This window comes from Gavialis gangeticus, unplaced genomic scaffold (assembly GCF_001723915.1).
Source record: "Gavialis gangeticus isolate Ggan-Ray unplaced genomic scaffold, GavGan_comp1, whole genome shotgun sequence".
Lineage (NCBI taxonomy): Eukaryota > Metazoa > Chordata > Crocodylia > Gavialidae > Gavialis > Gavialis gangeticus.
The window spans coordinates 167068308-167088602 of NW_017729024.1; the positions used below are offsets into that span (position 1 = coordinate 167068308).

The window sequence follows — 20295 nt, forward strand, 5'->3', positions numbered from 1 at the left end:
GCTGCAGCATACAACAGGAAGGCTAGAACTACAGCTGTCTACAGACTTCCACAGTGGAGGAAAAAAAAAAAAAAATGAATAAAACGAACTTCAGACACCAAAATAAAAAAATCGCCTTAATTAGGGAGAGAGGGCTGGAAGGGATCTCGGCCCTTGCTATCACAGATCATTATCTGAAAGGGACACAAACACACCCACAAGACAAGTGTTCACGCTCACTGGGATTTTGCACGCTGCAGAAGATGAGGCTGGAGAGTGCCGTCCCTGTCCTACAAGAGACACGAAGCTCTGCGACGAACTTCCTGCACAGCTGGACCAAGAACCCACTACCGCATCCTGTCCCCCTAACCCACTCTCTGCCTTCAATAACCATCCCTAAAAGCTTCCTGTGCTCCTCTGCTACTGATTCACCCACCAGAACGCAGCCAGCTGCCTCAGACAGGAATGCCATCATCACCAGGGGCCAAAAGCCCCCAGAGAGCACTGGCAAGTGACACATCAGGCTCCATTCAGAAGTCCTGTATGAGACCCAGCTGCCTGCTAATGACCAGACAGCAAGCAGCACTAAGGCCTGGTCTGCTCAGGGTGGACAGCAGCTACCCTAGGGAAGCCACCCGAGCAGTCGCATCTGCACTGTGCTGGCCTGGGCACTCGCTACATGCTAGTGCCAGGCCTTTCTCCAAGGGGTGGCATTACTGAACTGGCAAAGAGCACATGCTCCATGCCCCAGGACAGAGAGGCCATGGCCAGAGCTGAGAAGGAGGGTAAGAGGTGGGGGTCCTGCTACCACAGGGAGGTATGAATGTAAGTGTGCGCACTATATAGCCCAGACCAGGCCTCAAAGGTCACCTTTTGGTCCCCTCAAGCACACCAGCTGCTCGACTCAGGAACTCGACAGCTAGTTTAGACCCGAGCACCGAGGAAGGGATCTTCTAGAAACGTGCCTGGGAAAAAAGCATATTTAGTTTTTTCCTGGCATCTTGACCTGAATTTGTGATCGCCACTGCAACCTGGTATTATTTACCAAGGGTCTGCTGCAGACCTGGGGAACAGCCTCTCTCAGGACACTGCGGACAAGTTTGCAGAATTCCCTTCTGCAGGAAGGCATGTTAATGTATATTTTACCCACGTTAAATGGGCTGGGGCTATTCTCCATTGTTAGAATATGGCCCAGAAAGCAGGTTAAGCAAAGCAAATAGAAAGTAGATGTGGGTATGGATATACCAGCAGTGGCTGCACATTGCGCACCAGCAGCCTGCACAGTTGGCTACAACGCAAAGGCCAAGTCCTCTGGTTGCCGAGTGTGTCTAGCTCCACAAGTTTGTTCATCCTTCAAGTACTTCCAACAGCAGAATCGGGGAGCTCAGAAGAACGGGCACCTGCTTTGCCAAGACTGCCATATACACATAGCTATTTATGTGAATGTTACAGAGCTGACAGCCACAAACCTTTGCTCCGTTGCTGAAAAACACCGAAGAGTTTCTTGCCTCCTATAAGAGCTCCACTTGTGAAGCCATAATCCCAATATAGGGGAAACTTCCCATTACTCTGTGAAACTATAAGCAAGCTGTTTTCTACGTGAAGAACAAGGAAGCTTGAAGATAACTCTCGTGGTTACACTGCTGAACACCACTACGTACTGAAGCGATTTTCTGACATCTGAGGAAGTGGCGACAACACTCTTGAACAATGTGGCAATGATATACCTCTGCAAGAGCAGCAGAGCACACTGACCTTGGGAAAGATAGCTCAAGGTGCCCGTGGGAAGGGCGATACTTCCAGCAACCGCCGCTTGTGATGCAAATAGCATCACAGCACTAAGCTGGCTGGGCTGCTCTCCGAAAGGTGAGCTCAGAAGGTGGCTTCCTTGCAGCTCCATTTAACCAGTATCCTGCTTCACACCCTCTCAGTAAAAGCCACATTTAAATTCCCACAAGTAGCCCAGAGAGCAGGAATGCAATCACATGCCACATCTGCTCGCTCCAAGTTGCGTCAGCCTTGTACCGGATGAGCTACAACAGTAATGGGCTGGATGCTTTGTAACCAGCTGCAATCCCACCGCAGGGGCAGGGTCACCTATTTATTCTTTTGGATCCTGAGGAAAGACTGAAAATAAATTTTCCCTGCCCAGTTTGCAGGAGACGACCAAGCAAGAGTTGCTTTCACCCGTCTCCAGCGCATTTCCGGGCACGCAGCAGTAAGCTGCTTAGTGCTGCCACTGCCAGCAGCAGCTGAGACACGAATGGGGCATTCGTTTCACTTTGCTTCTGCTGCCGAGGACCCATTTGTTCTGTTCTAGTTACTGCAAATCCCGGAGCATTTTTCCAGCTGCCTGTATTATTCTGTAATGTTTTTCAAGACAGGCCAATTCTTGGGTCTCTAAGCAGTGGCCCTTTCAGCCGCTTTTGGAGAAACATTATAAATAAAGAGAGATAGCGAGCAGACCGGGAGGCAGGCAGTTCTGAACATGCATCCAGGCTGTTTTAGCTTATACAAAAACAGCTGCCAAACAGTTGGCAGGCACCAGAGAAAGTATAAGCTGTTAACTCTTATTGTAGGACTGTAAGCCCAGAGCCAGGTAGGAGGCATTTAAACCTATGTTTGTAGAGGGGGTTTACTGTTATTTTTATTTTACACCTTGGTATGCAATTAAAATTAGAGGCCAAGGACCTCAGTTAGCTCTGCTTTTAACCAGAACACAAATAGAGGCCAGAACCAGGAAACTCAGGGCCCCAGAAGCGGCATTAATTCTGCACTGCAATATCAGTTCAACAGCAGCCAGCAATTAAGAGGGCTTTTCGGGTGCGTGCCATCAAGCTCAGCGGGCCCCTGGAAACTTAAAAGACGGTGATGATAAAGAATATAAACCATCTTATCTATTTTTACACTTTATTAGGAAAAAAGTGTCCAAGCCAGCTTCCAGGATTTAGTCTGGTTTCTTTGTGCATTTATCTCAGACAGTGAAATCTGGTTAGTCAATGATGCTCAACCGTTTGGCCGCATTGGCCAGATGAGTGGGGCAAGGCTGCTTTGTGGACCAAAGTGAGCCCCATGCGCTAGGACCAGGCTCTGGGGCCCAGCAGCCCCCCATCCCTGGTCCCCCACGTTGGGATTGGTCCCCAGGGGCCTACCATCAGCCCCCCCACACCAGGATTGGGCCCTCAGGCCATGCACCACTGCCGCTCGGGCCTGTACACTGGGACTGGGTGCCAGATCCAGTGTACACAGCCTGGGGCTCCCCATGGCACTAGGAGAGTGGTGCTGCCACTCTCCTGCCGCCAAATTTCTGGACCCGTGGGCAGCCCCACAGGCTGGATAATGTGGGGTCATGGGCCAGATCTGGCCCACGGGCGAGGGTTGAGCACCCCAGCTTAGTCTGTTTGGTTTGTTTCCATGACAACATCAGTTAAGGACCTCAAAAGTGTAAGGATAAACCTGATGACATGAACTCTTCCAAGGCTCGGGGTGCCAGGCAAGAGAGCAGTAATCCCATTCTCCTCATCTAAAATACCATTTAGAGAGCAACCACACAGCAGCCTGAGCTGGTCTTGGTCACTGACTACAAGATTCCTGGTTACATGCGACAGCAAGATTTGCACACAAGGCAAAAAATATTTAAAAAAAAAAAAAGTCAGCTTTTGAAGTTTCAGGACACTCCGTCACTCTTCCACCCCTCTCAGAAATAGACTCTCTTCCCACCTACCCATCCATCCACTTCGATTTACACCAGCAAGTTTTGCTGCTGATCCCAATGCGATTCATCTGCATCAAGTTAAGTATCTGCTTAAACGTTTGCAAGATCGGTACCTAAAAGAAATGTCCTTTCCCTCTCTCGAGCCAGCACAAAGCATGAGTAGTTGATCTCACAAAGAGACTGAGGAAGTTATTTGTGAGGAACAACAGGTTAAAAGCAAAGTGCAGTTGCAGATTTAAGCATAAAACATTTGCTTCTGCAAAAATCAAGCAGCAGGAACCTCCTGAGGTCCATTCCAACCCTCATTTTCCAAAGTGATATTTTCACCTTTCAAAACTAGAGAATCTCTTAATTTCTATAGCCTCCTTAGTGCCAACAAAACCAATGGAAATGGCAACCAGAAACTTCCTATTTAGCTTAAGGGCAGGAACAACTAGCAGAAACAGCAAAGAGCAAGACCACGTCCCCCATGTGCGTGAATCCTGATGTGGAGGAACTGGCTCTAGGACACAGAACAGCCTAGTCTCCATGGAGCACCTGGCCGTAGAAGGCCAAAGACAGCCGACAGCAGACAGGCATCCAGTGAAAACTCAGAATGGAAACAAACTCGGACTTAAGCTCTCACTGTTCAATCAAATGGCCAAGAGAAAATGACGACTTCTGGTCAACATGACATGGGAGAAACTCTAGAGAATTTCTGCATTAATCCCTGGAGCCGCTCTATTCCCTGTTACAGGTTTCTTTTCCTCTCGCTTTGCTAGAAGAATAGACATTTAGACTGGGGCTTCCTCAAATTAAGCAGCCCTTCCATTTAAATAAAGCAAATAAACACAAAATAAAAAATAAAAATAAATTAAATTTCACGTCACTTACCATGAAAGTCTGATCCCAACTTCTTTGAAGCCATTTAGAATCTGAAAAACATTTTTGGGGAGGTTTAATAAGCCACACACGTAAAAATATTATAAAGTATGTCTGTAACTTGTTTCAACTGAGGATCTCAGGATGCTTTACAAACACTTGTTCCGTTTAATGTAATGCTCCCGACAGCAAATTAATAATACATTTTCTGAAGCATATGTAAGAGATTAATAGTTTGCTAAAGACCACACAGTAGTTAATAATTAAGAGCACACTTCTCACCAGGGCATACTCCTGCCCCACTCTGTAATGGCCAAGATGGAGAGCTTCCTAATGAACCCACTCCCCAGGTCTTCCTGGGTCTAAGAAGTTTGCTGCTGTAGAAGTAAGTATTGAAACCAATTGCACATTTTGTGCTTGTCTTGTCAGCTCTGAGCAGCATTATCCACATCCTGCAGCGCCCTGCTACACCAACTGCTGGCATGCTCCAACACATCCCAGCCACGTTGCGAAGCTGCGAGCTGAGTCACGAGGCTGGGTTACGTGGTGATGCTTCCACAAAATCTCCTGGGAGTGAAGTCAGCCTTCACCGAGACTCCTGGCCAAACCATGTGGCCGGGGAAAAGAGAGGACAGCATGTACTCAAGCGGCTATTAGTTTGGGACACGGCTGTCAGCAGGAGAGATGGGCATCAGACTGGGTGTATTTTTACTGGTGTGCATGTTTTCTATTGCTCTATTTTCTCAAATTCATGTCTGCATTTCCAGACCCCCCAGAACTTCCTTGTTCTTACGCACACGGTGCCTGGGAGGAAGGGACATCCAACCTGTTCCTGACACCCCACAGAGACTCAGCAAGTTCTCCCCATTTCCTGGGTAGGTGCTCAAGCTGAATGAGCTATTTGTCAACAGGAAACCTGGGGGTGTTGGCCAGGATGGGAGGCAGCTCCCAGGTGATTTCCAGAAAGCAGGAGAACAAAAGCCTCAATCCTGCAATCCGAGTGTGTGGAAGGCCCGACAGGCAGGTGTGCGCCAGGGTCGGAGGTGCTCTCTGTGGAGGCAGCGCTGGGAACAGCAGCGTCAAGCCCTCGGGGCGGGGGTGGGAAAAGACAGCAGATCCAGCATGTGCCCAGACTCCATTTCCCAGCAGCCCCAGCATACACCACTGTGGCTGGTGTTCATGGAGACTGCAACAGCAGTGACAGCACAGGGCCAAGGTTTCCATGGAGACCGGCCCCAGCAGTGCTGGCAGGGCACATGGCTGGGCAGGGCCGGGATCTTGCAATGGTGACGGCATGGTCTGGAGCAAGGGCTGAGCAGTAATCTGCTGCCCGCACATCCCTGCCCACGGCGTGCGGGCAGATCACAGCTCTCACCCAGCTCCAGACCATGCTGCCACCGGCACAAGACCCCTGTCCCAGAGCTGGGGCCAATCTCCATGGAAACACTGAACCTGCGCTGTCACAGCCCTGCTGCTCCTGGGGTCGCCATGGAAACCACCTGCAGAGAGACAGGCAGGGGCTGCTGGGAAATGGAGTTCACCGTAGGCCTGATCCAGACCATGAGCTGGACTTTGCTCATCCCTGCCTTAGAGGAACACTATTCAAAGCTTTATCATTTATACTGCATCACTGAACCACTAAGGGACTTGGCCGCTGAAACAAAATGGAGCGCGAAAAGGGATTCAAGATTCCCAGTAGGTGCCATAGAAGACCTTCTCCAATTAGACACCAAGCCTGTAACCAAGGGGCTCCTCCACCCGCACACCAAGGCCGCAGCCGGCAGCACAAGGGCTCTGTTGTTGTGCCAGGCTACACCCTGCCCTGACCATCTCAAGCTAAATATTTAAGACTGAAGCCTCTGAGCCCAGGTTAGTTCACCGTTACAGATTTGAAGTACATGCCACGAAGTCTAAAGCCCAGTAACACACAAAGTTGCTTGGAAGAGGAGCAGTTTGCAATGCACTGGCCAAGTTACCAGCTTGCGGTCACTTCTGCTTCCAAAAGGTGACACTTACTGAAGCTCCGCGAGAACTAGCCTCACTTTGTACTTCTGGCCTAACAGCAACTGCAATCGCTGAACTGCTGACCAACATTCCCTTTTCAGAAAGGGGAATTTCACCACACCACCAATAACGAGCATTTTGATAAAGTTGCTCCAGAACCAGATTTGACATGTTATGACCATATCCCCGTCAGCAAGAACAGCTTCTCAGCAAGCTTGGAGGAAAAGTGGAGCTGAAGTGATCATTACTGACATGCTTCAGGTGCCGGCAAAAGCTCAGAGCTCTGCAAGGAGACAGTCCTTGTGTTAACGCTGAGAAACAGACAATAGCTCCCGCTTCAGCTTAGCTAGAAATATGGAATCTGAAAATCGCTCAGAAATTAAAGGGATCAGGCCATTAGGTTAAGAATTTAATGAGAAGTCTCAAAATGTCATGAGACTCAATTAAGGAAGAACATAATCTGTGATTAACAGCAGGATTTGATGGAAACTTGCTGGTGCAGAAAGAATATACTGCTAGTGAGAGATCGATGTCGTGCAGCACATGGGGTACCTCACAATACTTGAAAAGAGTTCAGAGGAGACCCTAATTAGCAACACAGGGCCTGTAAGCCCAAGTGTCCTTAGGTTGCAACTCTGGGGTGGGACCCAAAGGCTGGAGGACAGAAACCAGCGGACTGGCTTTAAGAGCTTTCCTAAAGTGGAACCAAAATGAGAAGGACAAAAAAAACAGCCGCTCACCGAGGCATCCCGGGATCACCATGTGCTGTGAAAATGCGTTTAATGAAGATTATGTGCATTAAAAAAAGCTCTTTCTGCAGATATTGTACAGCATATCACTAGTGTTGGCAAAGATTCTGCAACAGCACAATTCGGAGATCAGTTTCTTTTAAACAGCGCCTATCTTCTTTTCTAAAAGCATATGTAGCACATTATTATGTTGCCCAATTAGGCCTCCTGCTAGAATCGACAACATACAGTGGGAGCAAGTCTGGAAAGCAGATGAAAGAAACAATTCTGCTTGTAAAGAACAGCTATTGTGTAACACAGGGCCTGCATATACTGCATTAAATACCATTAGATGCTGTTGTAGCTATGCAACTACACTCCATACAGTCCCACTCTGATCATGGACCTGTTAAATACAGCACTCCACAGAAGCTGGCTGAGGATTTTCCTAGAGACCTAGACAGCCAGTCATCAGTTTTACTCTATAATTCAAGCACGGACAAGATTATTTTGATCTCCCCAAACTAAATTGCAGTAAATTATTCTTACACTAATAATTTCACCTACCACTTCTGAAAGAAATTAGGGCTGAAGATGCGCAATACATGATTGCACCAATTTACCTCTTATTTAATAACCAACTCAGCTTGTAAGTGATACAAATATAAGACAAGGCTGTGATTTCTGAACAGGCATGTTTCTAGAATCGCAAGTTGCAAGTCTAAGATCATAATAGGGGTGCACCGATAAAGATTTTCTTGGTTGATACCGATGGCCCATTATTTACAAGCCATACTGGACGATACTGATCCGATAGCCAACTTACAGGAATGCAGCCGGTCTGCTTGGAAAGCAGCATCCTGCTGGTAACTCTCCTCCCAGCACCGCTGAGCCTGCACCGCCCCTGCCCAGCCTCCTGCCCCCCACCCCCCCAGGTATAAAGGTGGTGCAGGCCTAGCCCCAAGCCTCCAGCAGGCAGCCCACCCTCACCCTGCACACAAATGCGGTGGGGGGGGGAGGGGGAGCACCCACCCCCCATGCCTCCCCTGGGAGTGTGCACAGCAGCAGGGAGCCAACCCCCATCCCAACCTCCCTGGATGAGCCACCTACAACTCCATCCCACCCCAGTCCCAGGGTCGTATTCACCACCCTGGCTGGGCAGTGCCTGCCCCATTCCTCCCCTCACCATGAGGAGTGGGGCAGGGGCCTCAATCGCCCTTACCCACTCTCCAAGCTGCCAGGCCGCATTCCTGGCCACGTGCATGCTGTGGCTGCACACACACACGGCATTTATCGGTGATATTATTGGCCAAAAAAAGCTGCTTGCCAATAATGCTAATTTTCCTGTTATCAGTGCCAATCCAACACGTGACCAATATAGCACCTCTAGATCATAAGAAAGGAAAACTCAAAGCTGTTGGGCTACATGGCCCGGGGAACTTTGAAGTGGAAGCAGATAAAAGCAGCCAAGTTAAAATGGAAGTTTAAGCACAGAGAATGGAAGTCACAACAACCCCTGGGAGCAGTGGAAAGAGAGGACGCCCCCAATACGCAAGACTGCACAGAGCAAAGCCATGCTCGACTTCAAACCCTCAACAAACATCCTGCCTGCAACCTAGGCAAGTCCCTGCCCCCCCAACCACCACTTCTATCAAACAGGTCGTTTTAAACCTGCAACTGAAATAAACATGTTGTTTAGTTATTAATTTCTAAAAGATAAACCATAATCAATTGAACATGAAATCAGAATGAATGGAAATCACATTATTACACTCTTAAAGTATGTCAATAAAACCAAGTGTGCTGCCTCCATGAGCACAAAAAAATCTGAGTTAGTCTATGTACTTTCCTGTATAAAACAGGAATCAGGGGAAAGCATCTAGATTTAGAGGTAATGCTCTATAAACAGGGCCCAGCAGGCTTATGTAAGAAACATTTATGGCTGCTTTGTTTAACAAAAAATAGTTTATGTGCTGTCTCCTGCATATAATGTAAAATTAGGTTATCACTCCAGTGCCACCACTTAACTCTTTGCACGTGATATACATCAACTATTTAGTACAGTAGTGCTCAGTTTTGGCCCCATGAGCCAGATGAGTGGCATGGGCCCAGCACCACTGGGATCAGGCCGCACGCCACCCTGCGCACCCAATCTAGAGCACAGGGTCATGGACTGCGGGGCTCCCCGCAGATCCATAGGGAGCCCCAACTAGGCTGGAAGACAAAGTGCTGGGGGCTGGATCCAGCCCGCAGGTCAGGGCTTGAGCACTCCTGAGCTAGTAAACAAGCAATATATCATCCTTGCATTTTTAGTATGCTAGAGATAGTTAAATAAATACACACCTGAAAATAAAGCCATAAAATACCTTAAAGAAATGTATACAATTAAAGTGCACCCCCTTAAGTAGAAAAAGAACATTGTCAATCTATCAAAAAGGTTTTGTTTAATTATAAAGTAATGTGTTTTAGTGGTTGTATCAATGGAGGATAACACACCTTTTCTTAGAAAAACACAATTGGAAGAAGGTGATTGGAAAAAAAAAGTCTGAGATTTAAATTGAGGCTCTTGATTTGTGATGCAAATCACTTCGATTCAAATGTGTCCACCTGCACCTAAGTCACAATGCAAGACAGATCAGTGGTGGGAGATGCCTGAACTTAGCCCTAATCCCAGGCATCACATACGCGCTGTGAAGGCAGTACTAAATGCAGGACAAAGCAGTGCCCTACGGTCCAACTCCCCAAGAAGACCAGTGGGGCCCATCTTCTCCACAGGAACTCAGCAGCTAGGGCAGTGTCCAGACAGTGGGAGATCTGGGGTCTAGACCTTCCTCAGCCCAAGAGAAAGCAAGAGATGTGAATGAGTCCCCAGGACAATGCCCTGCCACCAGGCCACCCACCTGGGAAAGCAAAGTCACACTCCAACCCTCCTATGAAACCAGGGCACTAGGCAGCAAGGAGACCAAGGTGGGATATGACCCTGAAAGCCCAGAGAGGGCATTCTCCTGAAGAGGAGATCCAGGTTATGGTCCCACTTGCCTGGGTGGTTTTTGTTTTTTCTAATAGTTTTCTGTTATAAAATGCATAACCTTTCCTGGCAGCAAAGATAAGGAGGTGGAGGCTGTCCCATTAGGGCTGGTCTGCGTTATGATGGCCCAATGCTGTACAGTAGGACAAGTGGGTTTAAGGCTGCAAACCCAGGTCCCTCAGTGCCCGGGCAAGTGTCCCATCACTAGACTCTTGTACCAAAGGGGGGGTACCACCACCTCCCCTTGCATGTTCTGGGAGAGAAGCTGCAGGGGTGCTGCCCTCTGTACTGAATTTGGCAAGCCTCATGCCTCCCCAGCACTTCCCCTCCAGGCAAGGGCACCTCCCTGGCAGCCTTGAGTCAGACATCTGACCTCAGAGAAAGGGTGGGCATCCAGACGCACCTGTGAGCAGCACTTCCTGCAGGCGCCTCCCTGCTTGGCACCTGCCCACTTCCAAAGGACAAGCCACACTCTCACCTGGAGCTCAAATCCCCTGGGCTTCCAACCCTGGTCACTCCAACTGCCTTCTGGGACAAATTGGCTAAGATGTGGGTGCCGCAACATCTATGGACGCACTGATGAAACCTACTTGAACGTGGCCCTAAGTGCCTAGAATATAATGACACAATTAACTGTTTCAAGCGTTCTTGTAGAACTTCATATCACCAAGAGTCTGCTTCCAGGTAAAACTGTCCTTTAAAGGACAAATTAATCATAACACACAAAGCATCTAGCTTTCTCTGGTCTGTTTAGCCCAAACCTCTGGAAGGAATGCTAACAATAACCAGATATGTACCTGCATACAGCTTCATTTTATTGTATTCTGGCCATGGTGGGTAAGAAAGTCTGTTTTTCACATGTGTTGAATGATGTAAACTAAGACAGCATAGCAGGAGGAGAATGCTGCTCTACCAGATAGATTTCAATCTGCAACAGGTTCACCATGAGGTACTCCAATATTACTCAGAGATCCAGACGATATTACTCAGATTAAGATACCTCCACCTTATGAAAATGAAACGTAGGCTAAAATCTCCTTAAGATGCAGCTTTGAAGTAAAACATTAGGAGTTTTGCATAACATTTATTCTCCAAGCCAGTGGCTTTCAACTTTCTTTCATTTGCAGACCCCTACAAAATTTTCAAGTGGAGTTGCAGACCCCTCTGAATTGTGAAATGTGGGTATTCACATACTTTGCAGACTCCTTAGACTTGGTCTGTGGATGCCCAGGGCTCTGCAGAGCACAGGCTGAAAACCACTGTTCTAAGCCATAAACTCTAGGTAAAAATGACTAAAAAAAAAACACAGTGCTATTCCCTTATGCCTGGTAAGTAAAGGATAAGAAGGTTTAGAGCAAAAGCAAATGCACAAGTAACTAATAATTTTGCTTCATTAATACAAGCAAATTCTGATTTTTTAGAGAGGTGGCAGTAAACCTTTCGGCTCCTCAGGCCCGATCACTTGGGGTCAGCACCCGGATCAGGCTCCGTGCCCACGTCAGGCCCTGTGCCACCCTGGCTCCATGTGCTGGGATCCAGCCCTGCATGTCCGATCTAGTGCTCAGGGCCACACTACCTGCCCCAGTGGGCTCCCCAGAGGTCTAGAAATTTGGCAGCGGGGGAGCAGCAACTAATGTTGCCACTGCTCTCACCCTGTGGGGAACCCAGGGGCAGATGATACAGCTGTGCACCGGATCTGGCCCATAGGCTAGGGGTTGAGCGTTCCTGTCCTAGACAAACTGGACTATGATCAATGCTCAGAAGCAACAAGGAACTGATCTCTCGGATATTGTTTGCAATGGGTGTCAGGTCACACAAGTTTTATGATCTTTAGCTAAACAATGTTTAAATCCCAGATAATCAGCATTTAACTAACAGCACTTGTCCAGTCCTGTGGAGGTCTCGCACACCATGGTGACATAAAACTCCCGTCACCACAGGAGGAAATCCATCTCCAATGACACTCGCCACGGCCTGGGCAACAATGCCCCTCTTCTTGTTCCTGCCACATATTTCAGGATTTATGTATTTATAGCAGTCGCTATGGTTTTTAATGACTGATTTTGTGAAACTTAGATTGTAAATCCCTGCTGGATTCTGGGTTTGTTTCATACTTTTGCCAGTTTTACTTTAAAAAAAAATAAAATCAACAACATGGAAAATTTTACAGAAACGGAGAAGGCTAAAATCTGCCATGGTTAAACAGATCAAACAAGTCAGTGTTTCATAAGCCTTGAAATCAGTCAAGATCCATGGACACCATGCTGTGCAAGAATAATAGGGCCAGTGTTAAATTATAATGATAAATTCAGCCATTTTTAACTTATACCCAAGTCACATGTCCTACTCACTCATTTCTGCCACACACTTAACCTTTCCGAGCAGACAGGAAGGTCTTCTCTCTCAGTCGCACAGAGCAGCCAGATATAAGAGTGGAACTAGTCTGCCGCGTTAGACATTTCTGCCTGGCACAACCGCCAATCGTTTGCTCATACCATACACCAGTCCCCGCTCCTAACCCACTGTTCGTCCCCCTACTCCCCATAACTCTTGGCAGCAACCTCCCTTATTGCAACACTACTTTTACCCAAGCTTCTGATGCCCCCATCATGATTTTAATAAAATACCATTTTTTTCCCCCAGCACCAGCAACCTACCTCTAAAGAAAAATAAGGAAATGAACCGGCCTACTTTATGAAATTCAAAGCACCTGGGCACCAGTAACTAGTACTGCAGTCAATAAAATCTCCATACAGAGCATCACTGATGTCCAAGTCAGCTACCTTGTGAAATTTCCTGCCCCTGCCACTAGGGAATAAACCCCTAATTACCGTATTTTCTCACGTATGGCACATCCCCAAATCTTGGTTTTGGAAGACAGAATGCAAGGGAGAATGAGATTTTGCCCGACCCATGGTTGACTGCGTGATACAATAAATCCTCCTGGAATTTCTCAGTGTGGCAGACTGTTGCCTGCAATGCCACACTTCCTGGACACTCAATGTTCCCAGGAGGACTTACTCCATGACACGCTGTTAGCTCATTACAGGAATTTAAATAAAGAACAGCTTATGTCGTTGCCTCATCACAAGCCACATCAAGATGCTACCAGCTGCTCACTTGCTGCTTGGGCACAAGTTACAGTGCTCAGCCAACAGCAATGGCTGCAAGAGGGTTAACGCAAGACTCTGCCCTTCAGTTTGTTGAGCAGACATAAGCAGCAGCTGCCGGGGCAGTTGCACAACACAAACTGTCTAGGATTGTTCCTTTCTCCAGCAAAGAAAACACCTTGCCCACGTCAAATACACACCCCAGGTTTGGAGGGCTGACTTTTTGGGGGAAAGGTGCATGAAGTACATGAGAATACGGTATTCTGGAACATGCCTTAGAAATTAAAATGTGAACCTGGGAGATCTAAAAAACTGGCTGCTGCTGGAAACGCTGGGAAGCAGCGACAAAGGTAACTCCAGGTGCCTGCAGACATGCAGTGAGGCTACCCTGACGCGCTGAATTACAGCGCATCAGAGCAGATTCAATTAACTGAGTCTGCTGCAGCATGATTACTGCCACACTCCAGCCAGCCTCCGTGTCTCCATCCTTCAAAATGGTGGCAGGGCACTTGAACTACAGCTCGACCAAGCTTTAGTTCAACCTCCTCCTGCTGCCATTTTGAAGCGCAGGGGCACTAATACACAAGATGCTGCGCCACTTTAATTAAAACAGCTCTTGGATCCACTCTAAAGTGCACCACCTCCCCCAAGCATGTGTAAGAGTGGCCTTTCTGATTAAAGAATTGGAGTACTTTAACTCAAGCACTATGTCTTCTAAAATATATACACACACCTCACACCATATTAAGCCTCCTTGTTCACTAATACATTAATACATGCACAAATGTCCATGTGTAAGAAGGACACAGGGAGAGTCCTCAACATACTTCTAAAAACCTGCAGTGAATCTCTGACCAGCTCTTCCTCCACACCACTGACTTCTTCTTTAGCCAACTATCTGTCACAGTAATGGAAACCAAGTCATTTCTGCCTTGGCCTCAGCAACCTCCAGCACTAGTTCAATCAGCGCTCTGCAGATTCATTCATATCCCACCATCGCTGCCATGCCAGCACCTAGAACAGCAGAAGTCTGTCTCTGTTGAACCCCAGTGATCAGGCTGGGAAGAAAGAGCAGTCTATGCACAAATATGCACCGGGTGAAAAGGTCTCCATTTTTCTGTGGCACAGCTTGTAAGAGGGACAGAAGTTATAGTGCAAGACAAGAATTACTACCAGGCGGGAGTGACCATTGCTCTCTCAAAGAAAACAGTTTAGTTACTGTTTAAGTCCATGGAGCAGATGTGTCAGCAATGCTACATTTCTTCCCTACATGAAACTTAGAAGTACTGCACAATGAAAAGATACCAACTAAAATCTAGGGAAAAAGTGAGCCACATACACAATTATGGCCCTCCTTCAACTGCAACTGAAAAAAGGAGTTCAGAGAATCATAGAAAAGCAGGGCTGGAAAGGACCCCATAAGGTCCGGGCCAATCCCCTGCTCAAGCAGAACCAGCCCCCATTAAAATATGCTCAAAAGACCCCCACCTTCCATGCTACAGGGGAGAGCAAAAAACCCCACAGTCCATGCCAATCTGACCCTGGGGTAAAATCCTTCCTCAAAATGAGCAGAGGAACAAGACCCTCTAGCCTGAAACATTTGCTTTTTTGCGGTTTCTTTTTTTTTTCTTTTAAGTCCCAACAAGCATCAAACTCCAGTCAAAATCCCCAGCTTTGGTTGCAGCCAACACTCAGTGCTTCTGAGGAAGGTGGGGTGAAAAAAGCAAACCTGATACACATAACAGGAGGGGGGTGGAAAAACCCCTTCTTGGCCCTATGTGGCAACCAGCAAAGCCCAGTAGCCTGGGACAATCAAACATCCACCACTCTGCATTGCAACCCACAGACCATACACCCTGGCTGAAGAATCAGTACTCCCTTTTCTGTCATCCAACACCCTCCTAGCTCCTTTCATCTTCTTTCACAATCAAGTTAATTGCAGAGGTCTGCTCAAGAGCCTCGTTTCATTTATAAATAAGTGCCAGACAGACCTGCTTCTGTGTTTGCCCAGATGTGAGTAAATATAATTTTTTAAAAACCAAAAGATCACCAATCTTAAAACAGTTGAACACCATGTGGTTAGCCAATGTGCAATGACCAAAACTAAACTGTTCTTCCCATTCAACTGTTTTAATAGGAGCTATGGTAAAAAAAAAATTTATATTTATTTATATATATAACCAAAGGCAACGAAGTTCAGCTTAGCCACCGAGCAGGTGGGGCCTAACAGAAAACCTGCAATGGGAGGGGGCTGTACATGGACACTTTGAGGTTTCTGAAAATTAAATTTGCAGGTGTCTGTATAAAGTTTAGAAAGGGCTGAGGCTGATGTCAAGGAGCAAAGTCCGAGTCTCTAAACCCACTTAGAGGAGAGACGTGACCACCCGATATATCAGGGACACCCAAGAGGCAGGTGCACCGAAAAGAAGAACAGCCAGCAGACCCAGGCTTGGGGAAGCAAGGCAACAGCCAGGCTGGTCATTCAGGGGGCCTTTCTGGAGCTCTAGCTTCACATGTCATTTGGGTGACAAGTGACAAAGGCTTTACTTTTCCTTCAGTGGGGATGTTTCTTGCATAGAGCTGCGCGTGCTGGATTCACGCTTTTCTAAACCAAAAAGTCATCCAAACTGTAAACCTGCTGGAGTTCAAAATATCCAAATCTATAAAAAAAAAAAAGAGTATGATAATTTGATAAGCAATCTGTGGCAATGTCCACTGGGTCTGTGCCGCTGTTCTTCAACACAGGAAGGAACTTATTCTTCAAAATATCTTTACTGTCACATTCTAGAGCAAGGGCCAGCTCTGCTAACAGCTCTTCTGTTAAGTGCAAATACAGCTCAGACAGCACTTTATAGGTTAAGGGAAAAAAAAAAAGAGAGAGACAGGCAACAGCACCCAATTTGGCACTTAGGAATCAAACAATGGTTATTTGAGCAGCACAAACAAATTAAATTAAAGTATTTAAAATGAATCAAACAGTAAACTGCTTATTGTTGGGGAGAAACACTGACCTGCACTAGTGAAAGCTGGCCATCATGAAGCACTTTTTTCTAAGCATCTCCTTAGCACAGACTCAACCCGCCTTTAAAAGCAGCTGGTTCTAGACACCAGAGACCCGCTTTCCAGCTGGACGGACCTGTGGCCTGGCTCCTATTCTGGTTCTGTCATTTAAAGCAAGTGTCAGGTTTTCTGTGTGTTCATACAATATAAACGTGGGAGAGACCTCCTGATCAACAGGCCCATGCCACTTGTGGCATAGGATACACGTCTAAATTTCAGATTGATACAGAACAGATCCTTTCAAAGGTCACACTGTTTAAATGTGTACAGGAAAGGAACAATAAACTAGGAGGCACAAAGCCATGAAAATAAGATTATAAACCTGACTGAAAAGAACACTGTGTAAAATACTGAACTATAATTTCAAACTTAAATACGGAGGGAAATGGAAAGAAGAAAAATATAGGATGCTTCAGTATTTTAAAAAAGGACACCAAAAGGTCTTCACGACCAATCACAGCAGTAAGAGTCGCTTAACTATGCATCCATTTTTTAAACTATCACCCAAGCAAAGAGTTACAATAGGCCCATCAGCTGATTCTCATTTAGCATTTTTTAGCAGTAGATTTCAAAGCAGTTTACAAAGAAAAAAAAAAGTCTCATTTTATAGATGAAGGAAACAAAGGCAGAGATTAAAAAAATGGCTGCCCAATCACCCAGCAGGCCTGTAACAACCCGGCACAAAATGAAAGTCTCCTTTCTCCCGATTCAGCAGCTGGGCTGAAAGTGTTATGGAATTCCCCAAGCTCCAATCTAATCATGGCACAGTTCAGGTCTCTCTCCTTTAAATCCCCGCATACACAATTTTTTTCAGTCTTTTATGTTTAAAAACCATTATGAATCAGTTTGCTCTGCTATACTTGCAATGTAAAACTTGATTTTGTTCAAGAAACATTACTGCAATAGAAAGATCTTTTGAATTAAGTTTGCAATTCTGTATTGATTTTTGCATGTCACTTTGTCCTGTCCAGTCAAATGTGACGCAAACAGCGTTTCTCTCTGCGTGTCAGCAGTTTTACTACAGTCCCAAAAAAGCAGCCACTGCTGAAACACTTACAACAGTGAACACCATTAGCCAAAGCCACTAGTTTTATAGGCAAGAGAAGTCTTAGAGAAATGCATTAGCCTCTTCTCTTCAGCCACCACCACTGTAAATGTGACCCAATCGGCCATCTCTAATATAAATCTGCTTCCACCCCAGTCCAGTTACAAATGAACCTAAAACTAGAATTAAGTTGCTCGGCATGACAACCACATGACTAATAATAAGAACGGTAGCTGTGTACACATCCACTGGGGAAAACCCAGGCAGCAACATCACATGCCTGGGTGGGGTGGACACGACCCATCTCACAGCAAGTACGTGGTCACTGCTAAGACCGCGGGACTCTCTCTTTCCATTACAAAATGAGAAACTACACAGCAGCACATGTTTCCACTACTGTCTGCTGGCTTCCCTCCCCCTGGCCTGAGATCCCTTCCTTCTCCTACCCAGCTTGTCTGAGCCAAGCCAGCTTACTTGAGAAAATAAATCCAGTGCTGCCTGGTAACATGCAACTGAAGTGACACATTTATGTGCTTACCGCACAGGTAGCTCAAAGAGGAACAGGCATTACAGCAGGGTGGATACAAATGAATGATTTAAAAAAAACCAATTTAAATTAAAAAAAAAAATCCAGTAAAGTGGATTTTTTTTTTTTAAATAGTCAAAAAATAGTAAACTTCTCTCTCATTTTAAAAATAACAGTTACAATTAAATCTCATCACAGCTATGCTACACCTACACTTCCAGTCTCATAAAAATGAATTAATGGCGCTGTCACACTTGTACACAGTGAGTTACCTACTAGTCAAATATGGGCATGCATTTCAGTTTTTCATCCCATGAAAACAGCTCTGGTCTGTCCGTCCAGCCTAGCTACCACCTCTTGCTTCTTTTAAGTTCTGGGCTTCCGGTTTCTGTTTCTCAGTCGACTAAAGTCACGTGTGCAAAGAAACACCTAATCAGAAGGTTAAACTGCAGGCAATAATGCAGCGACTGGATCAAGCACTAACTCCAGCTCATTTTCTTGCAAACACTTTCAACCCCAGATATAAAGGGAGATGCCTAACTTCTGAAGAAGATGCTGCTGCCATGGCATGGGCATCTCAAAAATCACTCCTCAGTTATGCCAGTCATAATACATTTCAGGGCTGGAGGGAACCATTTAAACAGTACACGTTTAATGATGATGTTTTGAACAAAGTCACTCCCCTCAACTGGTGGAAGTCATTAGCCAGGCACCTTGAAACAGACTTCCTTCAGTTGCTAAGCCAACTTTTCACAGCAGTAGCTTCCTCTGCAGGCACAGACGGAATATTTTCATCGTTTGGTATTATTCACTCAAAGCTAAGAAATCGACTGGGAGCTGGAAAAAGCAGGAAAACTTGTATTTCTGTTTCAGTCTAAGAATAAAAATGACAGTGGGAGTGGGGAAGATGAGATCTACTTGTAGAAGTTTTAAGGACAGCATACGTTTAGTGTTGTGATGACCTGTCTGTCACAGTTAATAAAATTTGGAAAAAAAAAAAAGAATTTAAGGACAGATGTTGCAAAATCATGTATTGCGTTGTAAATTAACATGTTTTAGTGAACAGATTTGCACCATTGTTTAAGAAATGTGTGAAGAGGTATTAGTGGGAAACCTGATTTAAATCAACGATTTAAATCAGAGTATTCTCTTGGTGAGTTAAATCACAATTTAAATCAATAATTTAAATTACCTTGATTTAAATCAATCCACCCCGCATTGCAGGCCTCTGACATGCAAGAAGATACAACCAGGATCAACTGCCCTTGCACCAAACTGCGAGTGAAACCAAGAGAAGGACTGTCCCCTTGCTCTACTGGGAATAGAACTGAGTTACCCCGTATACAGCCCACATGCCACACTTAGTAGTGAAATCCCCACTAACAAAAATGCTGCCCCAGCAGGATAGATGAGCTCTTCTCTTGGACAAATACTGCAGTCAGCACCTCCCCAAAGAAAACAGACCCATCAAAGACAGTTCACTTCTCTCTCACTTCCTTCCCTGTCCCAAATACAGAAAGTTATAGAGCAAGTGAAGTACCAGGCAGCAGCTCTACTGAAGAGATGAGGGTTTCTGGATTCAGTGCCCAGCTTTGTCATCTCCCTGTGTCACACCAGGCAAATCAAAACTGTCTACATACTTATAGCACATAGACCTGCTCTTTTCCTTAACTGTCTGCCTTATCTTTAAAACTGCAATAATGCATCCCTATCTCAAGTTTCATGAAGGCTTGGCAAGTCTGAATTCTCCTGCTGGAAAATGCTGCACCAGCTGGAAGTGTTATGTCTGTGCACACACTAGAAATCTCAAGCTACCACTTGGCAGTATCACCTAACTAGGATCTAAAGCAAAACTGAAAACAGCACTGTTCACAGGATCATGTGAAAATAGGACTGGAAGGGTCTTCAGTCATCTAGTCCTGCTCAAGGCAGAATCTGCCCTGACTAAACCACCCCAGTCAAGCGTCTGTCCAACGTACCCTTCAACACTACCAAAAATGGAAATCACACAACTTCTCTCATAGCCTGTTCCAGTACTTGAGCAACCTCCTAGCCAGGAAGTCCCTCCTCATCTCCAGCCTAAATTTTCCCTGCTACACCTGAGGCCATTGCTCCTAGTCCCATCCCCTGCAGCCACAGAGAAAAGCCCAACTCCATTCTCTCCGCACCACCCTTCGTGTATTTAAAGACTTATCAGTCTTCTCCTCCAGACTAAATAACCCTCGTCCTTTGACACTTT

At 46.1% G+C, this 20295-nt stretch overlaps 1 protein-coding gene across 1 annotated transcript in view; it reads right to left on the reverse strand.

Moving 5' to 3' along the window:
• The window catches only part of UBAP1 (ubiquitin associated protein 1), a 63467-nt gene that overhangs the window by 26550 nt on the left and 16622 nt on the right, over window positions 1–20295 (reverse strand). The window contains exon 2 of the mRNA XM_019518073.1: window positions 4568–4608. Coding sequence (XP_019373618.1) covers window positions 4568–4601 — 34 coding nt within the window. The 5' untranslated portion in view covers window positions 4602–4608. The remainder of the gene's footprint in view (window positions 1–4567; window positions 4609–20295) is intronic.